At 42.3% G+C, this 25,752-nt stretch overlaps 1 protein-coding gene across 16 annotated transcripts in view; it reads right to left on the bottom strand.

The window, feature by feature from the left end:
* The window catches only part of LOC105495427 (zinc finger protein 569), a 142,380-nt gene that overhangs the window by 12,803 nt on the left and 103,825 nt on the right, over positions 1-25,752 (bottom strand). For 11 of the 16 annotated variants that reach the window (XM_071087654.1, XM_071087652.1, XM_071087649.1 and 8 more), the window contains 4 exons: positions 15,593-15,678; positions 11,695-11,780; positions 8,745-8,871; positions 8,350-8,445 (listed from right to left, as the gene is read on the bottom strand). In XM_071087654.1, the coding sequence (XP_070943755.1) occupies positions 8,350-8,445; positions 8,745-8,871; positions 11,695-11,780; positions 15,593-15,668 (385 nt within the window). In that variant the 5' untranslated portion in view covers positions 15,669-15,678. Of the gene's footprint in view, positions 1-8,349; positions 8,446-8,744; positions 8,872-11,694; positions 11,781-15,592; positions 15,679-25,752 lie in introns of those variants that run through there. The other 5 variants (XM_071087660.1, XM_071087661.1, XM_024797146.2 and 2 more) reach the window with 2 other exon arrangements.

Consider the following 25,752-nt stretch of genomic DNA (forward strand, 5'->3'; position numbering starts at 1 on the left):
ACGATATTGATTCTTCCTATCCATGAGCATGGTATGTTCTTCCATTTGTTTGTGTCCTCTTTTATTTCACTGAGCAGTGGTTTGTAGTTCTCCTTGAAGAGGTCCTTTACATCCCTTGTAAGTTGGATTCCTAGGTATTTTATTCTCTTTGAAGCAATTGTGAATGGAAGTTCACTCATGATTTGGCTGTCTGTCTGTGACTGGTGTATAAGAATGCTTGTAATTTTTGCACATTTATTTTGTATCCTGAGACTTTGCTGAAGTTTCTTATCAGCTTAAGGAGATTTGGGGCTGAGATGATGGGGTTTTCTAAATATACAATCATGTCATCTGCAAACAGGGACAATTTGACTTCTTCTTTTCCTAACTGAATACCCTTTATTTCTTTCTCTTGCCTGATTGCCCTAGCCAGAACTTCCAACACTATGTTGAATAGGAGTGGTGAGAGAGGGCATCCCTGTCTTGTGCCAGTTTTCAAAGGGAATTTTTCCAGTTTTTGCCCATTCAGTATGATATTGGCTGTGGGTTTGTCATAAATAGCTCTTATGATTTTGAGATACGTTCCATCAATACCGAATTTATTGAGCGTTTTTAGCATAAAGGGCTGTTGAATTTTGTCAAAGGCCTTTTCTGCATCTATTAAGATAATCATGTGGTTTTTGTCTTTGGTTCTGTTTATATGCTGGATTACATTTATTGATTTGCGTATGTTGAACCAGCCTTGCATCCCAGAGATGAAGCCTACTTGATCATGGTGGATAAGCTTTTTGATGTGCTGCTGGATCCAGTTTGCCAGTATTTTATTGAGGATTTTTGCATCGATGTTCATCAGGGATATTGGTCTAAAATTCTCTTTTTTTGTTGTGTCTCTGCCAGGCTTTGGTATCAGGATGATGTTGGCCTCATAAAATGAGTTAGGGAGGATTCTCTCTTTTTCTATTGATTGGAATAGTTTCAGAAGGAATGGTATCAGCTCCTCCTTGTACCTCTGGTAGAATTCAGCTGTGAATCCATCTGGTCCTGGACTTTTTTTGGTTGGTAGGCTATTAATTATTGCCTCAATTTCCGAGCCTGCTATTGGTCTATTCAGGGATTCAGCTTCTTCCTGGTTTAGTCTTGGGAGAGTGTAAGTGTCTAGGAAATTATCCATTTCTTCTAGATTTTCTAGTTTATTTGCGTAGAGGTGTTTATAGTATTCTCTGATGGTAGTTTGTATTTCTGTGGGGTCGGTGGTGATATCCCCTTTATCATTTTTTATTGCGTCTATTTGATTCTTCTCTCTTTTCTTCTTTATTAGTCTTGCTAGCGGTCTATCAGTTTTGTTGATCTTTTCAAAAAACCAACTCCTGGATTCATTGATTTTTTTGGAGAGTTTTTTGTGTCTCTATCTCCTTCAGTTCTGATCTGATCTTTGTTATTTCTTGCCTTCTGCTAGCTTTTGAATGTGTTTGCTCTTGCTTCCCTAGTTCTTTTAATTGTGATGTTAGCGTGTCAATTTTAGATCTTTCCAGCTTTCTCTTGTGGGCATTTAGTGCTATAAATTTCCCTCTACACACTGCTTTAAATGTGTCCCAGAGATTCTGGTATGTTGTATCTTTGTTCTCATTGGTTTCAAAGAACATCTTTATTTCTGCCTTCATTTCGTTACGTACCCAGTAGTCATTCAGGAGCAGGTTATTCAGTTTCCATGTAGTTGAGCAGTTTTGATTGAGTTTCTTAGTCCAGAGTTCTAGTTTGATTGCACTGTGGTCTGAGAGACAGTTTGTTATAATTTCTGTTCTTGTACATTTGCTGAGGAGTGCTTTACTTCCAATTATGTGGTCAATTTTGGAATAAGTGTGATGTGGTGCTGAGAAGAATGTATATTCTGTTGATTTGGGGTGGAGAGTTCTGTAGATGTCTATTAGGTCTGCTTGCTGCAGAGATGAGTTCAATTCCTGGATATCCTTGTTAACTTTCTGTCTCGTTGATCTGTCTAATGTTGACAGTGGGGTGTTGAAGTCTCCTATTATTATTGTATGGGAGTCTAAGTCTCTTTGTAAGTCTCTAAGGACTTGCTTGATGAATCTGGGTGCTCCTGTATTGGGTGCATATATATTTAGGATCGTTAGCTCTTCCTGTTGAATTGATCCCTTTACCATTATGTAATGGCCTTGTCTCTTTTGATCTTTGATGGTTTAAAGTCTGTTTTATCTGAGACTAGTATTGCAACCCCTGTTTTTTTTTTTTTTTTTTTTTTTTTTTTTTTTTTTTTGAGACAGAGTCTCGCTCTGTCGCCCAGGCTGGAGTGCAGTGGCCGGATCTCAGCTCACTGCAAGCTCCGCCTCCCGGGTTCACACCATTCTCCTGCCTCAGCCTCCCAAGTAGCTGGGACTACAGGCGCCCGCCACCTCGCCCGGCTAGTTTTTTGTATTTTTTTGTAGAGACGGGGTTTCACCGTGTTAGCCAGGCTGGTCTCAAACTCCTGACCTGGTGATCCGCCCGTCTTGGCCTCCCAAAGTGCTGGGATTACAGGCTTGAGCCACCGCGCCCGGCCCCCTGCTTTTTTTTTTGTTCTCCATTTGCTTGGTAGATCTTCCTCCATCCCTTTATTTTGAGCCTATGTATGTCTCTGCATGTGAGATGGGTCTCCTGAATACAGCAAATTGATGGGTCTTCACTCTTTATCCAGTTTGTCAGTCTGTCTGTTTTAATTGGACCATTTAGTCCATTTACATTTAAGGTTAATATTGTTATGTGTGAACTTGATCCTGCCATTATGATATTAACTGGTGATTTTACTCATTAGTTGATGCAGTTTCTTCCTAGCCTCGATGGTCTTTACATTTTGGCATGTTTTTGCAATGGCTGGTACCAGTTGTTCCTTTCCATGTTTAGTGCTTCCTTCACGGTCTCTTGTAAGGCAGGCCTGGTGGTGACAAAATCTCTAAGCATTTGCTTATCTGTAAAGGATTTTATTTCTCCTTCACTTATGAAACTTAGTTTAGCTGGATATGAAATTCTGGGTTGAAAATTCTTTTCTTTAAGAATGTTGAATATTGGCCCCCACTCTCTTCTGGCTTGTAGAGTTTCTGCAGAGAGATCTGCTGTTAGTCTGATGGGCTTCCCTTTGTGGGTAACCCGACCTTTCTCTCTGGCTGCCCTTAAGATTTTTTTCTTCATTTCAACTTTGGTAAATCTGGCAATTATGTGTCTTGGAGTTGCTCTTCTCGAGGAGTATCTTTGTGGCATTCTCTGTATTTCCTGAATTTGAATGTTGGCCTGCCCTACTAGGCTGGGGAAGTTCTCCTGGATGATATCCTGAAGAGTGTTTTCCAACTTGGTTCCATTTTCCCCCTCACTTTCAGGCACCCCAATCAGATGTAGATTTGGTCTTTTTACATAATCCCATACTTCTTGCAGTCTTTGTTCATTTCTTTTTCTTCTTTTTTCTTTAGATTTCTCTTTTCGCTTCATTTCATTCATTTGATCCTCAGTTGCTGATACTCTTTCTTCCAGTTGATTGAGTCGGTTACTGAAGCTTGTGCATTTGTCACGTATTTCTCGTGTCATGGTTTTCATCTCTGTCAGTTTGTTTATGGCCTTCTCTGCATTAATTATTCTAGTTATCCATTCTTCCACTCTTTTTTTCAAGATTTTTAGTTTCTTTGTGCTGGGTACGTAATTCTTCCTTTAGCTGTGAGAAGTTTGATGGACTGAAGCCGTCTTCTCTCATCTCATCAAAGTCATTCTCCGTCCAGCTTTGATCTGTTGCTGGCGATGAGCTGCGTTCCTTTGCAGGGGGAGATGCGCTCTTATTTTTTGAATTTCCAGCTTTTCTGCCCTGCTTTTTCCCCATCTTTGTGGTTTTTATCTGCCTCTGGTCTTTGATGATGGTGATGTACTGATGAGGTTTTGGTGTGGGTGTCCTTCCTGTTTGTTAATTTTCCTTCTAACAGTCGGGACCCTCAGCTGTAGGTCTGTTGGAGATTGCTTGAGGTCCACTCCAGACCCTGTTTGCCTGGGTATCAGCAGGAGAGGCTGCAGAAGATAGAATACTGCTGAACAGCGAGTGTACCTGTCTGATTCTTGCTTTGGAAGCTTCCTCTCAGGGGTGTACTCCACCGTGTGAGGTGTGGGGTGTCGGTCTGCCCCTAGTGGGGGACGTCTCCCAGTTAGGCTACTCAGGGGTCAGAGACCCACTTGAGCAGGCAGTCTGTCCGTTCTCAGATCTCAACCTCCGTTTTGGGAGATCCACTGCTCTCTTCAAAGCTGTCAGACAGAGTCATTTGCGTCTGCAGAGGTTTCTGCTGCTTTTTGTTGTTGTTGTTGTTTAGCTGTGTCCTGTCCCCAGAGGTGGAGTCTACAGAGACAGGCAGGCCTCCTTGAGCTGCTGTGAGCTCCACCCAGTTCGAGCTTCCAGCGGCTTGGTTTACCTACTTAAGCCTCAGCAATGGCGGATGCCCCTCCCCCAGCCTCGCTGCTGCCTTGCCGTTAGATCGCAGACTGCTGTGCTAGCAATGAGGGAGGCTCTGGGTGTGGGACCCTCCCGGCCAGGTGTGGGATATAATCTCCTGGTGTGCCCGTTTGCTAAGACCCTTGGTAAAGCGCAGTATTGGGGTGGGAGTTACCCAATTTTCCAGGTGCTGTGTGTCTCAGTTCCCCTGGCTAGGAAAAGGGATTCCCTTCCCCCTTGTGCTTCCCAGGTGAGGTGATGCCTCGCCCTGCTTCAGCTCTTGCTGGTCGGGCTGCAGCAGCTGACCAGCACTGATTGTCCGGCACTCCCTAGTGAGATGAACCCAGTACCTCAGTTGAAAATGCAGAAATCACCTGTCCTCTGTGTCGCTCGCGCTGGGAGCTGGAGACTGGAGCTGTTCCTATTCGGCCATGTTGCTCCACCCCCCAGAATGTATTTCTTAAATAATAAGACTTGAAAGTCAAAATTACACTTGATCCACGAGCTGCAGAATGGATGCTGTATTAGCAGGCATGAGAACCAACACTGATCTCCTTGTACATCTCCATTAGAGCTCTTGGGTGACCAAGTGCACTGTCAATGAGCAATATTTTCAAAGGAACTTTTTTTTTTTCCCCTGAGCAGTAGGTATCAACAGTGGGCTTAAAATATTTAGCAAATCAATGCTGTAAACAGATGTGCTACCATGCAGGCATTGTTATTCCATTTATAGAGCACAAGCAGGGTGTATGTAGTATAATTCTTAAGGGCCCTAGGATTTTCAGAATGGGGAATGAATATTGGCTCCAACTTAAAGTCACCACCTGCATTAGCCCCTAATAGGAGGGTCAGTCTGTCCTTTGAACCTTTGAAATGAGCCACTGACTTCACCTCTCTAGCTGTGAAAGTCCTAGATGGCATGTTCTTCCAATAGAAGGCTGTTGCATCTATATCGAAACTCTATTGTTTAGTTAGCCACCTTCATCAATAATCTTAGCTGGATCTTCTGAATAATTTACTGCAGCTTCCATTGGCTCTTACTGCTTTACCTTGTATTTTTATGTTGTGGAAATGGCCTCTTTCCTTAATCCTTATGAACCAACCTCTGCTAGCTTCAAACTTTTCTTCTGCAGCTTCCTCACCTCTAAGGCTTGAAGATAATTAGGGGCTTGTCCTGGATTATGCTTTGGCTTAATGGAATGCTGTGGCTGGTTTAATCTTCTACCCAGACAACTAAAACTTCCTCCATATCAGCAATAAGGCTATTTTGCTTTCTTATCATTTGTGTGTATACTGTAGTGGCACTGTTTTTTTTCTTTTTTAGAGACAAGGTCTTCCTCTGTCACCCAGGCTGGAATACAGTGGTGTGATCTCAGCTCACTGCAACCTCCATCTCCTAGACTCAAGCGATCCTCTCGTCTCAGCCTCCCAAGTAGCTGGGACTACAGGCATGCACCACTACATCCAGCTATTTTTTTTTTTTTTTCTTTTTTTTTTTTGAGACGGAGTCTCGCTCTGTCACCCAGGCTGCAGTGCAGTGACCGGATCGCAGCTCACTGCAAGCTCCGCCTCCCGGGTTTACGCCATTCTCCTGCCTCAGCCTCCCGAGTAGCTGGGACTACAGGCGACCGCCACCTCACCCGGCTATCAGTGGAGACGGGGTTTCACCGTGTTAGCCAGGATGGTCTCGATCTCCTGACCTCGTGATCCGCCCGTCTCGGCCTCCCAAAGTGCTGGGATTACAGGCTTGAGCCACCGCGCCCGACCCATCCAGCTAATTTTTATATTTTTAGTATAGACAGGGTTTCACTGTGTTAGCCAGGATTGTCGATCTCCTGACCTTGTGATCCGCCCTCCTTGGCCTCCCAAAGTGCTGGGATTACAGTCGTGAGCCACCACGCCTGGCCGGCAATGATATTTTAAAATGCTAACAGACTACATTGAAGTTACTGGTAGAAATATAAATTATTACAGTCTCTTTGGAGGGCAAAAATGACTTTATAAAATTCAAAATATGTGTATATGGACATATATATGTATGTGTATATATGTATATGTGTGTGTATACATATGCACACATACATTATAAACACTTACGTATACACATGACAAATATATCAGAAAATGGGAGCTACCAATAAATCTGCACTGACTTAAAACTTTTATTGAAATAAAAGTATGGTAGTGATTATTGAAGTATGAGAGCAAAACCTAAAAATACAGTGAGAAGTATGACTGTATATTTCAGACATTTAGAACAGAAAAAAGAAGAGAAAGTAAGGGCCTATAAATGTCAGTAGGTTTAATTTAATGACTGCAAATTAGTGAATGTATGCAAAAAGAAAGGATCCTGTATATGAGGGTGGACGGTACTCCCGAAGATGTTAATAACAGAATGATTATCAAAGTAAGGCTGGAAACTTATTAGGAAAGGTTGGTATCTAGCACACAGGTAAGAAAGCCAACCAGATCTCTAAGTTCTGAGGAAAGAAATTAAGAATGGTATCTAGAAATGACATCTTAGGTTTATAAAAGAGTTTGCATCAATGGTCACTTTTGTATTACAAAAGTATACATCAGACCAGGCGCAGTGGTTCACGCCTGTAATCTCTGCACTTTGGGAAGTCGAGGCAGGTGGATCACTTGAGGTCAAGAGTTCAAGACCAGCCTGGCCAACATAGTGAAACCCCATCCCTACCAAAAATACCAAAAAATTAGTCGGGCGTGGTGGTGCATGCCTATAGTCCCAGCTACTCAGGAGGATGAGGCACGAGAATCGTTTGAACCCAGGGGCCAGAGGTTGCAGTGCGCCAAGATCGCTCCACTGCACTCCAGCCTTGGTGACAGAGTGAGACTCTGTCTCAAAGGAAAAAAAGAAAAAAAGCCGGGCCCGGTAGCTCACGCCTGTAATCCCAGCACTTTGGGAGGCTAAGTTGGGCAGATCTCGAGATCAGGAGATCAAAACCATCCTGGCTAACATGGTGAAACCCTGTCTCTACTAAAAATACAAAAAATTAGTAGGGCATGGTGGCAGGGGCCTGTAGTCCCAGCTACTCAGGAGGTTGAGGCAGGAGAATCTCTTGAGCCCGGGAGGCGGGGGTTGCAGTGAGCCGAGATCACGTGGCTGTACTCCAGCCTGGTGACAGAGTGAGACTCTGTCACACACACACACACACACACAAAAGGTCTACAGCTTTCTGAATAAAAAAATATATATATATTTTTTGAGATGGGGTCTCATTCCGTTGCCCAGGCTAGAATGCAGTGCTGTGATCATGGCTTACTGCAGCCTCAACCTCCTAGGCTCAAGTGATCCTCCCACCTCAGCCTCCCAAGCAGCTGGGATCACAAGCGTGTGCCACCACACCTGGCTTTTTTTTTTTTTTTTTACATAGTTGCACTCTGTCTCCCAGACTGGAGTGCAGTGGTGTGATCTTGGCTCATTGCAACCTCCGCCTCCCGGGTTCAAGCAATTCTCCTGCCTCAGCCTCCCAAGTAGCTAGGACTACAGGCTCCCGCCACCACACCTAGTTAAGTTTTTGTATTTTTAGTAGAGACGGGGTTTCACTGTGTTAACCGGGATGGTCTTGATCTCCTGACCTCATGATCTGCCCACCTCGGCCTCCCAAAGTGCAGAGATTACAGGTGCGAGCCACGGCGCCATGCCTAATTTTTCTTTTTTTTTTTTTTTTAAGAGATGAGATCTCACTATGTTGCCCAGGCTGGTCCCAAACTCCTGGACTCAAGCAATCCTTCCACCTTGGCTTCCCAAAGTGCTGGGACTATCGGTATGAACTGTCGTGCCAAGCTCTGAAAATATCTTTGAAGAATATTTTAGAGGGATCAACCATTCACTGATTAATCATTAATAGGGCCCTGACCTCTCCTCACCTGTCTGGTTCCCTTCCACTTACCTTTCCAGTGTCTCCTTAATACTTCTTCCTCCATCACCCATGGTTCTTCTTCTTGCTCCAATTTGAAAATCACATCAGGTTTTGTGAATGGATAGCCTGTCAAAGGGAAGTTACATAGATCTGTGCATACATACTACTAGGAACAAAGAACCACCCAAAAATTGAGGCTGGCCCAGGAAAACCAGGCTTTCTAAAGGACAAGAAAATGTGGCTTCTAGGGATGCTGTCTCCTTTTGTTCTGAAAACTGCAGCATGGACATTCACATGAGCAAAAGCATCCCAGGGGCAAGCTCACTCTAATATTTAAAAGGTCCACATATTTCAGAAACACTAGGGGGGTAGGGGGGAAGGTACTTTCTTTCCAGAGTTTGAATTATATAGTGAATTACTCTTACCCACTGTGATTAAGTTGTTATAGTTTTCTAGCATCACGTTCCGGTACAGGTTTCTCTGAGCAGGATCCAATCTCTTCCACTCCTCCTGGGTGAAGTCAATAGCCACATCTTTGAATGTCACTGTTCCCTGTAACAACACACTCCCACTCAATCTGAAGTATCCATCTTAGGTGATTGTAAACAAAATATATTGAACCTTGTTCTGGTATTAATCAGAGGTTATTTTAAAAGCCCATCATATTAGCAGCCTGCTGTCAGTTTATGTTCATTCACTGATTTAGCAAGCACATGTTTTTATTATCTACCGTGAGTTAAAGGGGAGATGTTAGGTACCAATTTATCCTGAGTGTGAAAGAAATGGAAAAATAAAACTTTAACCAAGTTAAGTGGTTTGAGATCTCAAAAGATACCAAAGGCAGGAAAAAATGAAAGCAAGGCTTAGATGGAAGCAGAAGCAGGGGACAGAATGATAGGTGAAATCTGTGGTATGGTGGGACATGCAATTGTAGATAGCCACTGATTTAGCAGTTGGACATATTGTTCATGAGATCAGGAGAAATCCACATTGGAAATGAAGACTTATTGGTCATCAGCCTGTAGTATGTGTCTGCAGCCATGCAAATGGGATCTGATTGCTTAAAGAGTTTACATATACTGGAAAAGGGACCACAGATAGAATCTCAGAGACAACCATGAAAAAAATATGCCCTGGTAACAATTTGTCAGGGGAAAAATAACCTGAAATCCAGGGGCTTTTAATATTTCCTCTTATCTGGGAGGAAGATCCAAATAAGCTTGGATAAAGCACTTAGTGAGGAAGTGGGACTGAGGAGAAAGCATGATGTGAAAATCTGGCGCTGGTATAATAGTTTCACCAATTACAGGGAAGGACATGAGCACATAAGACACACTCTTGCTGGGACTACCTCAGCTGCAGACTTTTTCCTCAGGAAGTTGTATTTTCTTCAAGAGATCAGATCATTAAACTAGTAAATACATTTTAAAAATCAGCACCAAAGATTTTACAAGAAAATCCTAATTGCCCCTAGCTCAAGAGTAAAAGAATCCCAAAAGAAGTCATTAAAGGCCGGGCGCGGTGGCTCAAGCCTGTAATCCCAGCACTTTGGGAGGCTGAGACGGGCGGATCACGAGGTCAGGAGATCGAGACCGTCCTGGCTAACACGGTGAAACCCCGTCTCTACTAAAAAATACAAAAAACTAGCCGGGCGAGGTGGCGGGCGCCTGTAGTCCCAGCTACTCGGGAGGCTGAGGCAGGAGAATGGCGTGAACCCGGGAGGCGGAGCTTGCAGTGAGCTGAGATCCGGCCACTGCACTCCAGCCTGGGTGACAGAGCAAGACTCCGTCTCAAAAAAAAAAAAAAAAAAAAAAAAGAAGTCATTAAAATACATTTGAAGAAAATACTTGAGAAAAATAATTTAGTAAATGCAAAAATAGAAACAATTTAAAGTGAAAAATTTAGAACTTGTATCTACATAAATCTCCATATTTAAAAGCTGGAGCTAGGCGCGGTGGCTCCCGCCTGTAATTCTATGACTTTGGGAAGCCGAGGTAGGAGAACTGCTCGAGGCCAGTTCAAGGCCAGTCTGGGCAACACAGCAGAACCCCATCTCTACAATCAATCAATTAATCAATCAATCAAAGCCGTGTATGGTGGTACGTTGCTATAGTCCCAGCTACCTGGGAGGCTGAGGCGGGAAGACTGCTTAAGCCTGGGAGTTTGAGGCTGCAGTGAGCCATGATCTCACCACTGCACTCCAGCAGCCTGGGCAATAGAGCAAAACCCTGTCTCTTAAAAGAAAAAAAAGTTGATAGTTTAAGAAGAATGAATTAGCCAAATATTTAGTAAGTTTAATGAAGAAAAATAAACATCCCAAACTAGGAAAAACCATTAAAACTAATCAATATTTAAAGTAGTACATATCTGTGGTTTGTTTTTTTTTTTAGATAGAGGCTCTCCCTGTCACCCAGGCTGGAGTGCAGTGTGGCGTGATTTTGGCTCTCTACAACCTCCGTCTCCTGGATTCAAATGATTCTCCTCCCTCAGCCTCCCAAGTAGCTAGGACTACAGGCGTACACCACCACACCCAGCTAAATTTTGTATTTTCAGTAGAGACGGGGTGTCCCCATGTTGGCCAAGTTGGTCTCTTAACTCCTGACCTCAAATGATCTGCCTGCCTCCACCTCCCAAAGTGCTGGGATTACAGGTGTGAGCCACCATAACCAGCCTGAAATTTTAAAATTCATAACGAAATGAATAAGCTAAAGGGAAACATAAGCCTAAGAAGAAAATCCCAACAGTGCAATACTGTAGCAACCCCTGTTATTCTTCTATTCCATTATTTATTCTGTCTTCCCAATTTCTGGCCAGGCACATGGTCTGCTGAAATAAGTATTAATATGTTTATATTATAAAGTTCTGGAGAGTGAGATGAAAGTACTGCATGCAACTGCTGATAAGTGAGCATAAAAGCACGAGGTATACCATTTCTCCCAAGCTTCTACCTTCTTGTAGAATGGTAAGTCAATGTGATGGTTAGAGCAAATACAGCCATTTGAGATGAGGGAGAAGTCAACAACTGAGAATGGTAGAGCAATGAAGGAGAAAGGGTTTTGTTTTCTGCCCGTTGGAGCTACAGGATCAGTGCTGAACTTCAATATGAGAGATAAATAAACTTCTATCTTGTTTAAGCAAAGGTTATCTGGGCTTTCTATCACAGGCAGTCAAGTGTAATACTAACAGATTAATATGTTCATGCCAGATCTGGCCATCCTTTGGCAGCTATGAAGGCGTGGTACTCAAATCCTTTTTAAGGGAATCCACTGTGAGAAGCATAGTTGGCAAACAGCCATGCTGAAGTCATGATACCCCAACACTGCTTCCAGCCACAGGCTCAGCATAGTGAGGCTATTAAAGTCTGGACTATTACACCTGATATGGTTTTCCTCCAGTGGGAAAGCTTTGGTCAGCAACTCCCCTTTGGCCTGGCTGAGACTTTCTCACAGCTTCAGGGTGGTCTGAGTTGGCAGAAAAAAGTATTAGTAAACTTGAAGACAGATCAACAAAAATGATGCAATTTGAAGAAAAGACAGAAAAAAGGACAAAGAAAAATGAATACAGGCTGGACACAGTGGCTCATGCCTGTAATCCCAGTGCTTTGGGAGGCCAAGGTGGGAGGATCACTTGAGGCTAGGAGTTCAAGACCAGCCTGGTCAAGACGGTGAGACCCTATCTCTACCAAAAAATTTAAGAAATCAGCCAGGTGTGCTGACACATGCCTATAGTCCTAGCCACTCAGGAGACAGAGGTGGGAAGACTGATTTAGCCCAAGAGTTCAAGGTTACAGTGAGCTATAATTGTGCCACTGCATCTAGCCTGGGTGACAGAGTGAGACCCTATCTCAAAAAAAAAAAAAAAAAAAAAAAAAGAATGTAGACTCAGAAATGTTAGAGCAATAAGTGCATCAACATATGCATAATTTAGTGTAAGTTAGAGAGGAGAGAGAAAAGGACAGAAAAATATTCAAAAGACATAATGACTGAAAACTTCCCACATTTCATGAAAAACATTAATGTACATATTCAAGCTCAATGAATTTCAAGTAGGATAAATGCAACAAGATACACACCTAAACACATCATAGTCAAAATGTTGAAAATAAATATAAAGAGAACATCTTGAAAACAGCAAGGGAAAACAATTTATCATCTTCATCAACCACAATAAAACTAATAGCTGACTTCTCATCAAACACAATGGAGGACAAATAGCAATGGGACAACATATTAGATGTTCTGAAAGAACAAAAAAACTATCAGAGAGGAAGCAGGGAAAGAGGGCCCAATAGAAGACTCCACTGATCATCCTCCCCACAGGAACACCAAACTGAACAACTATCCACACAAAAAAGCATCTTCATCAAAACCAAAAATCAGGTCAGCAATCACAGTATCTGGTTTTAACTTCACATCACTGAAAGTGGCACTAAGGAGGATAGGAAAGACAGTCTTGAATTGCTGATGCCATTCCATCCCTATCCTCCAGCAGTGGTCATATGGTGGTAAGAAAGAATCTATGCTCCTGGAGGAGGGAGACCAAGAGTGATTGTAGGACTTTGCACTGGAACTCAGTGGTGCCCCGTCACAGCAGAAGGCAACACTGGGGAGAACTCAGTTGGTGCCGACATCAGAAGTATTTAGACCATCCCTAGCCAGTCTGGGGGAATTGTCCATTGTAGCAGTAGGAACCTGAATTCCGGCAAGCCTCACCACCATGGGCTAAAGAGCTCTAGGGTCCTAAGTGACCTTGAAAGGCAGTCTAGGCCACAGGAATTGCAATTCCTGGGCAAGTCCTGGTGCTGTGCTGGGCTTGGAGCCAGTGGACTAGAGGGGCATGGGACCTGGTGAGACACCAGCCAGGGTAGCCAAGGGAGTGCTTGTGCCACTCTTTCCCTAACCTGAAGTAGTGCAGCTCGCAACTCCAGGAGAGACCCCTTCTTTTCACTTGAGAAGAGTAGAGGGAAGAGTAAAGAGGACTTTGTCTTGCACTTTGGATACCAGCTTAGCTACAGTATGATAGGACACCAGGCAGAGGCCCCCATTCCATGCGCCAGCTCCTGGATGAAACTTCTAGACACACCCTGGACCAAAAGGTAACCCGTTGCCTTGAGAGGAAGAACTCAATCTTGGCAGCATTCATCACCTACTGACTAAAGAGCCCTTGAGCCCTGAACAGCCAGCAGTGGTAGCCAGGTACTACTCACCATGTGCCTTGGGTGAGACTCAGAGATGTGCTGGCTTCAGGTGTGACCCAGCACATTTCCCGTATGGTGGCTACAGGGAGAGACTCCTGCTTGAGAAAAGGAGAGGGAAAAGTACAGGGAACTTTGTCTTGCAGCTTAGGTACCAACTTGGCCACAGTGGGGTACAGCACCAACTGGGTTCTTGGGGTCCCCAGTTCCAGGCCTTGCCTCTTGGATAGCATTTCTGGACCTGCCCTGGGCCGAAGGGGAGCTTGCTGCCCTGAAGGGGGAATCCCAGGCCTGGCAACATTCACCACAAGCTGACTGAAAAGGCCTTGGGCCTGGAGTGAACATTGGTGGTAGCCAGGCCATACCTGCCATGGGCCTGGGTCAGTGGTAGCCATGGGGAGAAATTCCTCTGCTTGTGGAAAGGCGAGGGCAGAGTGGGAAGGACTTTGCCATGTGGCTTGGGTGCCAGTCCAGCCACCATAGAATAGAGCACCAAGTAGATTCCTAAGGTTTCTGACTCCAGGCCCTGGCTGCTGGACGGCATCTCTGGACCTGCCCGTGGCTGGGCAGAACTTGCCACTCTAAAGGTAAGGATATAAAACTGGCTGGCTTTGCCACCTGCTGATTGTAGAGCGATAGGGCCTTCAGTGAACACTGTGGGCCTTTGGTGAGACTCAGTGCTGTGCTGGCTTCATCTGACTGAGCGTAGTCCCAGTGGTGGTGGCCACAGGGGTGCTTGTGTCACCCCTCCCCCAGCTCCAGGCAGCTCAGCACAGAGTCTGTTTGGGAGAAAGTAAGACAACAAGAGTCTCTACCTGGTAATCCAGATAATTCTTCCAGAGAATTTTTCTGGATCTTATCTAGGACCATCAAGGTGGTACCTGTATGAGTCTAAGAGCCACAGTGTTACTGGGCTTGGCATGCCCCCCTGATGCAGATATGGCTGCAGTGACCAAAAACTTAGATCAAAACACCCAAGTCCCTTCAAATACCTGGAAAGCCTTGCCAAAAAGGGCAGCTATAACAAGCTCAGACTGCAAAGACTGCAATAAATATCTAACTCTTCACTGCCCAGACATCAACAAACATCCATAGGCATTAAGACCATCTAGGAAAACATGACCTCACCAAATTGAACTCAATAAGATACCAGGGACCAATCCTGGAGACACAGAAATCTCTGACCTTTCAGATAGAGAATTCAAAATAGCTGTTTTCAGGAAACTCAATGAAATTCTAGATAACACAGAGAAAGAATTTAGAATGCTATCAGATAAATTTAACAAAGAGACTGAAATAATTAAAAAGAATAGAGCTGAAATTCTGGAGCTGAAAAATGCAATGGACAAACTGAAGAATGCATCTGTCTTTTTTTCTTTTTTTTTTTTTTATTGAGACAGAGTCTCTGTCATCCAGGCTGGAATGCAGTGGTGTGATCATGGCTCACTGCAGCCTCAACCTGCCAGGCTCAAGTGATCCTCCTACCTCAGCCTCCCAAAGAGCAGGGACCACAGGTGCATGCCACATACCCAACTAAGTTTTTAATGTTTTTGTAGAGATGGTAGTCTCACTATGTTGCCCAAGCTTGTCTCAAACTCCTGGGCTCAAGTGATCCTGACGCCTTGGCCTCCCAAAATGCTAGGATTATAGGCATGAGCCACCACCCTCACCCACATCAGTCACTGAACAGCAGAATTGATGAAGCAGAGGGAAGAATTAGTGAGCTTGAAGATAGGCTATTTGAAAATACACAGTCAGAGGAGACAAAAGAAAAATAAGTAAGAAAGAATGAAGCCTGTAAGATCTAGAAAATAGCTTCAAATGGGCAAATCTAAGACTTATTGGCCTTAAAGAGGAGGTAGAGAGACAGGGGTAGAAAGTTTATTCGATGGGATAACAACAGAGAACTTTCCAAACCTAGAAGAAAGATATTGATATTCAAGTACAAGAAGGTTATAGAACACCAAGTAGATTTAAACCAAATAAGACTACTTCAAGACACTTAATAATCAGACTCCTAAAAGGTCAATGATAAAGAAGGATCCATTTAAACACAGCAAGAGAAAAGAAACAACATACCAATGGAAGCTCCAATATGTCTGGCAGCAGACTTTTCAGTGGAAATTTTACACACCAGGAAAGAGCGACACGACATATTTACAGTCCTGAAGGAAAAAAACTTTTATGTTAGGATAGTATATCTGGTGAAAATAACCTTCAAACGTGAAGGAGAAATAAAGGCTTTCCCAGACAAAGAACAGTTGAGAGATTTCATCAACACCAGACCTGTCCTACAAAAAAATGCTAGAGAGTCCTTCAACCTGAAAAAATGACATTAATGAACAATAAGAAATCATGTGAAAGTATAAAACTCACTGGTAATAGAAAGTACACAGAAAATGCAGAATGTTATAACACTGTAATTGTGGTGTGTAAACTACTCATATCTTGAATAGCAAGATGAGAAGAACGGGCTGGGCGCAGTGGCTCACACCTGTAATCCTAGCACTTTGGGAAGCTGAGGAAGGCAGATCACGAGGTCAACAGACTGAGACCATTCTGGCCAACATTGTGAAACGCCATCTCTACTAAAAATACAAAAATGAGCTGGGCATGGTGGCACATGCCTGTAGTCTCAGCTACTCAGGAGGCTGAGGAAGAAGGATCACTTGAACCCGGAAGGCGGAGGATGCAGTGAGCTGAGATCACACCACTGCACTCCAGTCTGGTGACCGAGTGAGACTCCATCTCAAAAAAAAAAAAAAGAAAGATGAGAAGATTAATCAATATAAATAAATCAGTAACTAAAACTATATTTCAAGACACAGTACAATAAAATATAAATAAAAACAGCAAGCCGGGCGCGGTCGCTCACACCTGTAATCCCAAACCCTTGGGAGGCTGAGGTGAGTGGATCACAAGGTCAGGAGATCGAGACCATCCTGACCAACATGGTGAAACCCTGTCTCTACTAAAAATACAAAAAAATTAGCTGGGTGTGGGGTGGCGCACGCCTGTAGTCCCAGATACTCAGGAAGCTGAGGCAGAAGAATTGCTTGAACCTGGGAGGCAGAGGTTGCAGCGCGCCCGAGATCGCGCCACTGCGCTCCAGCCTGGTAACAGCAAGACTCCATCTCAAAAATAAATAAATAAAATAAATAAAAAGTAAAAACAGCAAAAGGCTAAAAAAGCAGGGAGACAAAGTTAAAGTGTAGAGTTTTTACTAATTTTCTCTTGGGCTGTTTATGCAATCAGTGTTAATTTGTCATCAGTTTAAAATAACAGGTTATATTATTTGCAAGCCTCATGACAACCTCAAATCAAAAAACATACAACAGATACACAAAAAGTAAAATGCAAGAAATTAAAACATACCACTGGAGACAACCACCTTCCCAAAAAGGAAGACAGGAAAGGAGGAAAGGAAGACCACAAAACAACCTGGAAATAACAAAATAGCAGGACTAAGTCCTTACTTATCAATAATAACATTGAATGTAAATGGACTAACATTTGAATGTAAAGCTCTCCAATCAAAAGACAGAGTGGCTGAATGTATTATTTAAAAAAACAAACAAACAAAAAACAAGATCTAAAAATCCGTTGCCTACAAGAAACACACTTCACCTATGAAGACACACAGAGACTGAAAAAAGATAGAAAAATACATTACATGCAAATGAAACCAAAAAAGAGCTGGACTAGCTATACTCAGACAAAATATACTTCAAGACCAAAACTATAAAAAGAGACAAATAAGGTCATTACATGATGATAAAGGGGTCAGTTCAGCAAGAGGATATAACTGTCAACATGTATGCACCCGACGTTGGAGCACTCAGATATATAAAGCAAATATTACAGTAAAAGAGAGAGAGAGACCCAATAGAATAATTGCTGGAGACTTTCAGCACTGGACAGATTATCCAGATAGAAAATCAACAAAGAACTATCAGACTTAATCTGCACTACAGACCAAATGGACATAATAGATATATACAGAACATTTCATCCAGTGGCTGCAGAATGCACATTCTTCTCCTCAGCACATGGATCACTCTCAAGGATAGACCATGTTAGGCCATAAACAAGTCTTAAAACACTCAAAAAATTAAAATTATATAAGATATCTTCTCTAACCACAGTGGAATAAAACTAGAAATCAAGGAGTAATTGTGGAAACTATACGAACACACGGAAATTAAACAATATGCTCCTGAATGATCACTGGGTCAATGAAGAAATTAAGAAAAAAATTTAAAAATTTCTTGAAATAAATGATAACGGAAACACAACACATCAAAGCCCATAGGATACGGCAAAAGCAGCACTAAAAGGACAGTTTATAGCTATAAGGACCTACATCAAACAAGAAGAAAAACTTCAAATAAACAATTTAATGATGCATCTTAAAAGAACTAGAAAAGAGCAAACCAAACTCAAAATTATTAGAAGAAAAGAAATAAAGATCAGAGCAGAAATAAATGAAATGAAGAAAAGATACAAAAGATTAACAAAATAAAAAATCAGTTTTTTGAAAAAATAAAATCAGCAAACTTTTAGCCAGACTAAGAAAAGAAGAGAAGGCCCAAATAAGTAAAATCAGAGATGAAAAAAGAGACATAACCAATACTGGAGAAATCCAAAGGATCATTAGAAGTTACTATGAGCAACTATATGCCAATAAATTAGAAAACCTAGAAGAAATGAATTCCTAGAAAATACAACCTACCAAGATTGAACCATGAAGAAATCCAAAACCTGAAAAGACTAATAACAAGTAATGAGATTGAAGCTGTAATAAAAAGTCGTCAAGCAAAGAAAAGCTCAGAACCCAATGGCTTCCCTGCTGAATTTTACTGAACAATTAAAGAAGAAATAATACCAATCCTAATTAAACTATTCCAAATAATAGAGGAAGAGGGAATACTTCCAAACTCATTCCAGGAGGGCAATATTACCCTGATATGAAAACCAGACCAAGACACATCAGAAAATAAAAAAATCAAAAAATAAAACTATAGGCCAATATCCTTGCTGAACATTGATGCAAAAATCCTCAAAATACTAGCCAACCGAATTCAGCAACACATTAAAAAGATAATACATCATGACTAAGTGGGATTTATCTTAGAAATGCAAGGATGGTTAAACGTGCAAATCAATCAATGTGATATATCACATCAACAGAATGAAGGACAAAAACCATATGATCATTTCAACTGGTGCTGAAAAAGCATTCAATAAAATTCAACATCCCTTCCATGATAAAACTCTCAAAAACTGAGTACAGAAGGAACATACCTCAATACGATAAAAGCCATATATGACAGACTCACAGCTAGTATACTGAATGGGGAAAAACAGAAAGCCTTTCCTCTAAGATCTGGAATATGACAAGGCTGCCTACTTTCACCACTGTTATTCAACATAGTACTGGAAATCCTAGCAAGAGAAATCAGATAAGAGAAGTAAAAGGCATCCGAAGAAGTCAAATTATCCTGTTTGCATATGATATGATCTTCTATTTGAAAAAAACCTGAAGACTCTAGCAAAAAAACTATCAGAACTGATAAACAAATTCAGTAAAGTTGTGGGATACAAAATCAACATAGAAAAATCAACAGCATTTCTATATGCCAACAGCAAACAATCTGAAAAAAGAAATCAAGAAATTAATCCCATTTATAGTAGCTAAAAATAAAATCCCTAAGAGTTAACCAAAGAATTGAAAGATCTCTACAATGACAATTATAAAACACTGATGAAAAAAATTGAAGAGGACACAAAAAAATGGAAAGATAGTCCATGCTCATGGGTTAGAAGAATCAATATTATTAAAATGTTCATACTACCTAAAGCAATCTACAGATTCAATGCAATTATTATCAAAATACCAATGACATTCTTCACAGAAATAGAAAAATATGCTAAAATTTATATGGAACCACAAAAGACCCAGAACAGGCAAAACCACCCTGAGCAAACAGAAAAAAAACTGGAGGAGCCTGACTTCAGATTATACTACAAAACTACAATAACCAAAACAGCATGGTACTGATGTAAAAACAGACACATAGGCCAGGAAGGGTAGCTTGTGCCTGTAATCCCAGCACTTTGGGAGGCTGAGGGGTAGAAGTGCTTGAGCCTGAGAGTTTGAGTCCTGGGCAACATAGTTAGACCTTGTCTCTACAAAAAAATAAAAAATTAGGCATGGTGGTGTGCACCTGTGGTACTCGGGAAGCTGAGGCAAGAGGATTACCTAAGCCGGGGAGGTCAAGGCTGCAGCAAGCCATGTTCACACCTCTGCACTCCAGCCTGAGCAAGACAGCAAGAGAGCAAGATCCTGTCAGAAGCAGCGGCAACAAAGAATAACAACAAGCAGACACACAGACCAATGGAACAGAATAGAGAATCCAGAAGCAAATCCATACATCTCCAATGAACTCATTTTCAACAATGATGCCAAGAAATACACTGGGGAGAGAACAGTATCTTCAATAACTGGATATCCATATGCAGAAGAATGAAACTAGATCCCTTATATCTTGCCATACACAAAAATAAAATCAAAATGGATTAAAGACTTAAATATAAGACCTCAAACTATGAAATGACTAAAACACTGAGGAAACTCAGGATAATGGACTGGACAAAGGTTCCTTGAGTAATACCCCCATAAGCACAGGTAGCCAAAGTGAAAATGGACAAATGGGATCATATCAAGTTAAAAAGCTTCTGCACATCAAGGGAAACAATTAGCAAAGTGAAGAGGCAACCCACAAAATGGGAGAAAATATATGTAAACTATCCATCAGACAGGGGATTAATAACTAGATAATATAAGGAGCTCAAACAACTCTATGAAAAAAATCTAATAATATGATTTAAAAAGGGGGAAAGATCTGAAGACATTTCTCAAAGGACATACAAATGGCAAACAGGCATATGAAAAGGTGTTCAACATCACTGATCATCAGATAAATGCAAATCAAAACTACAGTGAGGTATCATCTCACTCCAATTAAAATGGTTTTTTTTGTTTGTTTGTAATGGAGTTTCACTCTTGTTGCCCAAGCTGGAGTGCAGCGGCGCGATCTTGGCTCACTGAAACCTCCACCTCCTGGGTTCAAGTGATTCTCTTACCTCAGCCTCCCGAGTAGCTGGGATTACAGGTGTGCACCACCACGCCTGGCTCATTTTTGTATTCTTAGTAGAGACGGGGTTTCACCATGTTGACCAGACTGGTCTTGAACTCCTGACCTCAGATGATCCACCCGCCTTGGCCTCCCAAAGTGCTGGGATTACAGGCATTAGCGACCGTGCCTGGCCTTAAATTGGCTTTTATCCAAAAGACAGGTAATAATAAATGCTGGCCAGGATGTGGAGAAAAAGGAACCCTCATATATTGTTGGTGGGAATGTAAATTAGTACAACCAGATGGAGAACCGTTTGGAGGTTCATCAAAAAAGTAAAATACAACTATCATATAACCCAGCAATCCCACTGCTAAGTATATACCCAAAAGAAAGGAAATCAGTGTATTAAAGAGATATCTGCACTCCCTTATTTATTGCTTCCTTGTTTATTCACAATAGCCAAGATTTGGAATCAAGCTAAGTGCTCATCAAGAAACGGATGGATAAAGAAAATGTGATACATACACACCTTGGAGTACTATTCAGCCATAAAAAAAGAACAAGATCCTGTCATTTGCAACAACATGGATGCAACTGGAGATCATTATGTTAAGTGAAATAAGCCAGGCACAGAACGACAAACCTCACATATTCTCACTTATTTATGAGAGCTAAAAATTAAAACAACTGAACTCATGGAAATAGAGCACAGAATAATGGTTACCAGCAGCTAGCAAGGATAGTGGGTGGGGGAAATGGGGATGGTTAATAGGTACAAACACAGTTAGAATGAATAAGATCTAACATTTGATAGTGCAACAGGACAACTATAGTCAACAATAATTTATTTGTACGTTTAAAAATAACCAAAAGAGTAAATTGTAACGCAAAGGATAAATGCTTGGATAGACACCCTATTTACCCTGATTACTCATTGTATGCCTATATCAAAATATCTCGCCAGGCGTGGTGGCTCACGCCTGTAATGCCAGCACTCTGGGAGGCCGAGATAGGCGGATCACGAGGTCAGGAGATCGAGACCATCCTGGCTAACATGGTGAAACCCTGTCTCTACTAAAAAAAAAAAAAAAATACAAAAAAAAAATTAGCTGGGGGTGGTGGCGGGTGCCTGTAATCCCAGCTACTCCGGAGGCTAAGGCAGGATAATGGCGTGAGCCCAGGAGGCAGAGCTTGCAGTGAGCCGAGATTGCGTCACTGCACTCCAGCCTGGGCGGCAGAGCGAGAATCCATCTCAAAACAAAACAAAACATCTTATGTACCTCATAAATGTATACCTCATACAGTATACACCTACTATGTTTCTACAAAAGCTAAAAATTAAAAACAAAAAAAAACTATCAACAAAGAATCCTATATGTAGGAGACTTATCTTTCTTTTTTCTTTTTTTGAGATGGAGTCTTGCTGTGCTACCCAGGCTGGAGTGCAGTGGCACAATGTCGGCTGACTGCAAGCTCCGCCTCCCGGGTTCACGCCATTCCCCTGCCTCAGCCTCCCAAGTAGCTGGGACTACAGGCGCCCACCACCACGCCTGGCTAATTTTTTGTATTTTTAGTAGAGACGGGGTTTCATCGTGTTAGCCAGGATGGTCTGGATCTCCTGACCTGGTGATCCACATGCCTCGGCCTCCCAAAGTACTGGGATTATAGGCATGAGCCACCACGCCTGGCCAGAAAGTTATCTTTCAAACATGAAGGTGATTATGTTAGGTGAAAGAAGCCAGACAGAAAAGGTCACATATTTTATTATTGTATACATATGAAATATTCAGAATAGATAATTGTCCGGAGCTGCGTGGCCCGGCCATAGCGATTATAACTGACGACTGACGCCTGAGCTCTATACATTTCCACTTTATGCCTCCTCCCTAGATTTACTTTCTTCCCTGTTCTGCTGTCTCATACGCCAGTACAAAATGGCGCTCTTCCTGGTTCTTCATCACCAATTTTCCCGCGCCCGGGAAAATGATCAACTTACAGTGCAGGCGCCATCCCGTGCCCGGGAAAATTACCAACCGACGGCGCAGGCGCAACATGACATCCGACCGAAGAAACCGAGACCTACCTGGCCACGCCCACCGCAGGGCCACCATCATCGCCCTGGCCCAACCTCCACCCCTGCCGGTCTATATAAGGCATTACACTGCCACCAATAAACGAGACTTGATCAGGATACTGTCTTGTCTCCATTTCTCATGTCTCTTGTCCCCCCGAGTTCCCACTCCCTCTTCTAGGGCCTACATTGAGGATCCCACGGGACAGGACACGTGGCGCCTCAACGTGGAGCCTGGAAACGAGGGATTCCGTGAGGAAGACGCGAAAGAATGGTCGACCGTCAAGCTGAAACTAAACTCCTCCGATCACCACGGGAACCTGCTGCGTCAGAATCGAAGGTAAGTGACGTGTCCGAAATGGGACAAGAATTAAGTCAACATCAAATCTATGTAGGACAATTAAAAGAGGCTTTAAAGATACGAGGAGTAAAGGTTAAAGGTAATGATTTGTTTAAATTTTTTGATTTTGTAAAAGACACTTGCCCTTGGTTCCCACAGGAAGGAACTATTGATATTAAAAGATGGTGTAGAGTAGGAGATTGTTTTCAAGATTATTATAATACTTTTGGGCCAGAAAAAATTCCTGTGACCGCCTTCTCTTATTGGAATCTCATTAAAGATTTGATAGATAAAAAGGAGGTCGATCCACAAGTCATGGCCGCGGTCGCTCAAACAGAACATATTCTAAAGGTTAGTTCCTGCTCTAACCTCACAAAGCCTCCGCAAGATACGGAGGAGGATCTCATTTCCCTTGAGAGCGATGATGAGGAAGTCAAGTCTCCTTCTGTAACAGATAAAGAAATGTTACACAAAAACAAACAAAAAATATCCAGTTTTACAAACGCCTCAAAAAAAGGAAGAAACTAATAAGCCTGATCAATCAGACATAAATTGGGATGATTTAGAGGAAGAGGCGGCTAAATATCATAACCCCGACTGGCCTCCCTTTACTCCACGCCCGCCCCCATATAATGGGACATGTAATGGGGCTTCTGCGCCCATTGTTATGGCAGTAGTACATCCGAAAGAAGAATTAAAACAAAAAATTGCTCAACTAGAACAAATTAAACTTGAGGAGTTGCATCAATCATTGATAATTAGGCTCCAAAAATTAAAAACAGGAAATGAAAAGATACCTAACCCGGATGTTATGGAGGGTTCCCTGCGCCCACCTCAGCGGCCTGGACAGCATGTTCCAAGAGGGGGGTTAGTTGCTAGCCGACATAGAGAAGACTCCTCCCCCAAAGACATCTTCCCAGTTACTGAAACCACAGATGGGCAAGGACAAGCTTGGAGACATCATACTGGGTTTGATTTCACTATCATAAAAGAGTTAAAAACTGCTGCTTCTCAATATGGGGCTACTGCTCCATATACTCTCGCAATAGTGGAATCTGTAGCCGATAACTGGCTCACCCCTACAGATTGGAATACCTTAGGGCAGTTCTTTCTGAGGGAGATCATTTAATGTGGAAGTCAGAGTTTTTTGAAAATTGTAGGGACACAGCTAAAAGAAACCAACAGGCAGGAAACGGCTGGGATTTTGATATGTTAACTGGTTCAGGTAACTATGCAGACACTCAGGCCCAAATGCAATATGATCCTGGCTTGTTTTCACAAATCCAGGCAGCCGCTACAAAAGCCTGGAGGAAACTCCCTGTTAAAGGAGACCCAGGGGCCTCACTCACAGCAGTCAAACAAGGACCAGATGAGCCGTTCTCAGATTTTGTACATAGACTCATGACCATGGCAGGTAGAATTTTTGGAAATGCAGAAACGGGTGTAGATTATGTTAAACAGTTGGCATATGAAAACGCCAACCCCGCCTGCCAAGCGGCAATCAGACCTTATCAAAAGAAAACAGATTTAACAGGATATATTCGCCTTTGTTCAGATATTGGGCCCTCATATCAACAGGGTCTAGCAATGGCCGCCGCCTTTAGCGGTCAAACAGTAAGAGACTTCCTCAATAACAAAGGTAAAGATAAAGGGGGATGCTTTAAATGTGGTAAAAAAGGACACTTTGCAAAAGGTTGCCATGAAAACCAAAATAAAAATCCAGAAACAAAAATTCCAGGCCTTTGCCCAAGGTGTAAAAGAGGAAGGCACTGAGCCAACGAATGTAAATCTAAAACTGATAGTCAAGGAAATCCTTTATCGTCTCAGCAGGGAAATGGGGTGAGGGGCCAGCCCCAGGCCCCAAAACAAGCATATGGGGCGGTCAGCTTTGTTCCAGCCAGCAGCAACAATCCATTTCAAAACTTAGTAGAGCAACTCCAGGAAGTGCAGGACTGGACCTCAGTTCCACCTCCCACACAGTATTAACACCTGAGATGGGACCACAAACCTTAAATACAGGAATATATGGGTCTTTACCACCTGACACTTTTGGGCTACTCTTGGGAAGAAGTAGTGTCACCATGAAAGGTTTACAAGTCCTCCCTGGAGTTATCGATAATGATTATGAAGGAGAAATTAAAATCATGGCCAGAGCTATTAACAACATTATTACTGTCCCTCAAGGGGTTAGAATAGCACAGTTAGTTTTGTTACCCTTAGTTAAAACAGATAATAATATCCAACACTCTAACAGGAATACAAAAGGTTTTGGATCGTCAAATATATATTGGGTGCAACCAATTACAAATCAAAAACCCTCTCTAACCTTATGGTTAGATGGTAAGGCATTTACTGGGCTAATAGACACAGGGGCCGATGTAACCATCATTAAACAAGAAGATTGGCCCTCTCATTGGCCTACCACAGAGACTTTAACTCACCTGAGAGGAATTGGACAAAGCAGTAATCCTAAACAAAGTTCTAAATACCTAACATGGACAGATAAAGAAAAAAATTCAGGCCTCATTAAGCCATTTATCATCCCTCACTTACCTGTTAATCTTTGGGGACGAGACCTGCTCTCCCAAATGAAAATTATAATGTGCAGCCCAAATGATATAGTTACTGCACAAATGCTAACTCAGGGATACACCCCTGGTAAAGGTCTTGGAAAAAAGGAAAACGGTAT

Source organism: Macaca nemestrina, chromosome 20 (genome assembly GCF_043159975.1).
Source record: "Macaca nemestrina isolate mMacNem1 chromosome 20, mMacNem.hap1, whole genome shotgun sequence".
Taxonomy (NCBI): domain Eukaryota; kingdom Metazoa; phylum Chordata; class Mammalia; order Primates; family Cercopithecidae; genus Macaca; species Macaca nemestrina.